This window comes from Galeopterus variegatus, unplaced genomic scaffold (genome assembly GCF_000696425.1).
Source record: "Galeopterus variegatus unplaced genomic scaffold, G_variegatus-3.0.2 Scaffold7403, whole genome shotgun sequence".
NCBI classification, from domain to species: domain Eukaryota; kingdom Metazoa; phylum Chordata; class Mammalia; order Dermoptera; family Cynocephalidae; genus Galeopterus; species Galeopterus variegatus.
In genome coordinates, this window is record NW_007733514.1 from 103,157 (window position 1) to 106,965 (window position 3,809).

At 31.1% G+C, this 3,809-nt stretch overlaps 1 protein-coding gene across 1 annotated transcript in view; it reads left to right on the forward strand.

Annotated features, from left to right (window-relative positions):
- LOC103607412 (dachshund homolog 1-like) overlaps positions 1 to 3,442 on the forward strand; it is a gene marked incomplete at both ends in the record, with an annotated part of 81,641 nt that extends 78,199 nt beyond the window's left edge. The window contains 2 exons of the mRNA XM_008591918.1: positions 1,022 to 1,157; positions 3,366 to 3,442. Of these exons, the coding sequence (XP_008590140.1) occupies positions 1,022 to 1,157; positions 3,366 to 3,442 (213 nt within the window). The remainder of the gene's footprint in view (positions 1 to 1,021; positions 1,158 to 3,365) is intronic.
- Positions 3,443 to 3,809: the final 367 nt, after the last annotated feature.

Genomic DNA, 3,809 nt, shown 5'->3' on the forward strand with positions numbered 1-3,809 from the left:
TTTGCTTTTTAAAGATTTCTTTTTTTAATATTTGTGTCTTTTCAACATAATGAGAATTAATGTATTAATTCCACACTTTTAAACATTTATTATTGTTAAGACAGTTCATCAAGGTCTATGTCAATTAATATCTGAAGGTATATATATCTTGTTGCTCAAAATAGAAAGTGTTAACAAATGAGTACCTTATTCCTTAATCTGTAATTCCATTATAAGAGCTCATTGGAGGCATTTATACAGTGCACTTGCAAGTTAGTCTAATGGAGAAGATACAAAGCTTAGTCAGAAGGGGAGCTATGGAGTGGGACATGAACATTAACTTAAAATTTTATCAGGAAACACAATACCAGATTTCCCTGGGACACAACTAATTCATATTTCATGAATTTCCACTTAATGCATTTGTGTGGTTGAATTGGAGGTAGGATTGTTAGATACTCTGAGAATTATCTGAATCAAAATAAAAAATAATTTCAATGTTAAATAATCCATTTCCATGATGCATTAAAATGCGTTCTGAGCAGTGTCATGATGAAATACCTGTTAACAACTCCTCTGGTTTTATTATTATGGTCAATCACATTGATAATTTGTGTACTAAATGATCCTTAGATACTTGCTGAAACAAGAGAATATATTTAAAGATTTCTTCAAAATGATAAGCGTCTAGAGTTGAATTCTGCTTTGTTCTCTTAATTCTTTGTTGTCTAATGGGTTCTTTCTTTTTTTTCATGTCATAATGGGTTCTTAATGGATATGTGTGGTTGTATTCTTTGGGCTCCCTCTTTGCTATTCCTACAGTGATGCTTAGCTATACAACCATAGTTTCACAACCAGTCTCTCCCTACAATGTTTGGCTTTGCTCAAAATAAAAGATGTCTTTCAGTACAGTTAAATGTTGATGAAATAATGTGCTTTTTCTCTTCCCATTTCTTATCGTGTTAAGAAAACTAACATTCCTTAAGTAAAGGTCCAGCGTATTTACTTCTTTTCTACCTCCCTCCCTCCCGTGGTGGTGCAGGAGCGGGTTCCCGACAGCCCCTCGCCTGCCCCCTCTCTGGAGGAGGGCCGAAGGCCTGGCAGTCACCCCTCATCGCATCGCAGCAGCAGCGTGTCCAGCTCCCCAGCACGGACTGAGAGCTCTTCAGACAGAATCCGTAGGTCTCATACTTTTACTTGTCACCATTTTCAGCTTTATTAGGTGCAGCTGGCTTTTCTAATCAAAATACCCTCATTCCAGATAGATCTTAGATGTATCATGTTCTGAAGCTCTGTAGCAATAGCCATCTCTCAAAATTATGTTTCCCAGTTTGCAATATCATGAGGTATGATTCTACATTAACAGGTTCTGATATAAACTCCTTCTCTGATGCCACACATAAAGATTTGAGCTATGAAACAGAAAAAGTTAGTAACCTTCTAGATTAGTTTCTGAAGTAAACACAACCAATTCTCAAATATCTAATATCTAACTATAGTGTTTATGAATTATTCAACTTTAGTACTTTAATCTCACTTCTGCCAATTTTATAATTCACTAGTTTTTAAAAATTCATTATTGCATTAATGAGGGTATCCACAAAGAGGAAACTTTTAAAATAAATCAAATTCAAAACAATAGATTTAAAAAAAATTTTTTGTCATTCAGATGATGAATGGATTGAAGAATTTGACATTGGCTAGATTTTAGTATTTGATTCAGTAACAATCAATAATGCATATTATTGTCATATTATTATTAAATTTAAAAAGTAGGGCTATATTTTATTTCATCACATTTTCACAATATTTTATTTTGGTCCTATGGCCAAGAAAATTAAGAGTTAAGTTAAAATCCATTCAATTAACAGATGATTTTGTGTCTATACAAGAATCTAAGATTGTTTTTCCAATAAAATGAATATATAAAAGAGAACAGCTTGGTTTATAAAACCAACATTTATTATATTATTTAAAGGATTTATTTTAAACCAATATTTATTGGAGTATTTTTAGGATTTAGGTATTACAGTATTTTATGAACTCATGTTTATAATATAAACTTCATCTAATTACATAGATTGTATTAGTTATTTGGTTGTTGAGAATATTTTCAAATAGGAAGACATTTCCTAGAAGTGTCTTTATACATTACAAAGGAATATTTGCACACAGCAAAAAATTCTTTATCTGGGAGTTCTTGAAGTGGATAACTTAAAGATTAGGCTAAGTTATATGTAATAAAATTATAAATAAAAAGTTAATTTTTGACACACATAGTTCAAAATAATACTAAGTATTAATACTTTATTTGGCCTGTCTAAAAAATATTTTCCTAATTTTATAAGAGATGATTGTAACTGTTGATAAGAATGTATGAGGGGTGTCTTCAAAAAGTTCATGGAGAATTTATATTATTTTTAAATTTTCCCACAAACTTTTTGAAGTACCCTTTATGTATTACTTGATAACCATTCCCAAATCAATGAAAACTTCCAAGGTTGGCAAACCTCAGTTCCCATTACTTCAAATAAAATATTTCCCACATGGTTTTATGCTATGCTGACACTAGAATCAGAAATTTAATGATGAATATTGGTTTTATTTCTAGTGTAAGATATGATCATTGGAAAGATTCTTTCTGGAGAAAGACTTTTTAAAAAATAATACTTAAATGGAAATAATGAACATATTGGGGGAGATTTAGAAGAGTTCTGTTACACATTAATGTTATTTTATTAGTGGCTGTATTCTTTTTTTTCTTGATAGAAACAGAAGAGAACTATCATGTGTTCAAATGAAAATGTATACACGTGCACACTCATGTATGAAGGGTCTTCAAAAAGTACATGGAAAGGTTCATATTATCTTTTAATCTATTTTTCTATGAACTTTTTGAAGTATACTGGAAGTACTAGCATAAAGTAAGAATATTGAAACCATGATTTCAGTGCCTTGTGGAAGACTTTATTTATCCTTTCAGGTCACTAAAATACTGTTTATTAAATTTTAACTTCATAATGTTAAAGAGGTCTCTAATGTTAAGATTTTTAGATCCTGCAGAATTAAGGAAGGTTATATTTGGGAGAGAATTTGATCTACTAGTTTACAAGATTGAATAGTTCATCGGTAATGGTTGCTGTGGTATAGCCATTTTCAAAAACTTATGGGAAATAAAAACAAAGTGAAATGGTGTCATTTTTTCTGCTTATTCACAAGAATTATCATGGTTATCAATTCTCATGGTATTTTAAGGAATAGATTATAATTTGAAAGTTAGACCATTGTATTTTACTTACATTTCACTCCAAATGTGTTTGACTGATTTATTTGAACCTTGTATATTATGGTTTTTTGTGTTTGCTCTTTTGTTTTGGGCTTTACAGCTGTCCATCAGAATGGGTTGTCTATGAACCAGATGCTGATGGGTTTATCACCAAATGTACTTCCNAAAAAGATAATTGTTTGTGCTAATTGTTGTCTCTGAGTTCCTGTAGTTCTGCTGTCTTCCTCAATGCCTTCAGGGCCACTGTCATTTTACTTAACATGGTAGAACAAGCAAAGACAATATACAGAGGATTACCGTAAGTCTTTTTTTGGTTAAAAGACACATGGTCATTGGACCAATAAGGAAATAGAAATGAATCTTATCAGTAAATGTACTAGTAGTTCACAAGTGTGTGTAACAAATTACAAAGCTCAGATTGAGCAAAGCTGCAAAAGATCCCTACTTATATTTTGTTAGTATTAACCTGACCTGTTTTTACAGGCAAATAATGTATATTTTCATTTCCTATTTCATGATATAATTTCTCCAAAAATATTGAAAT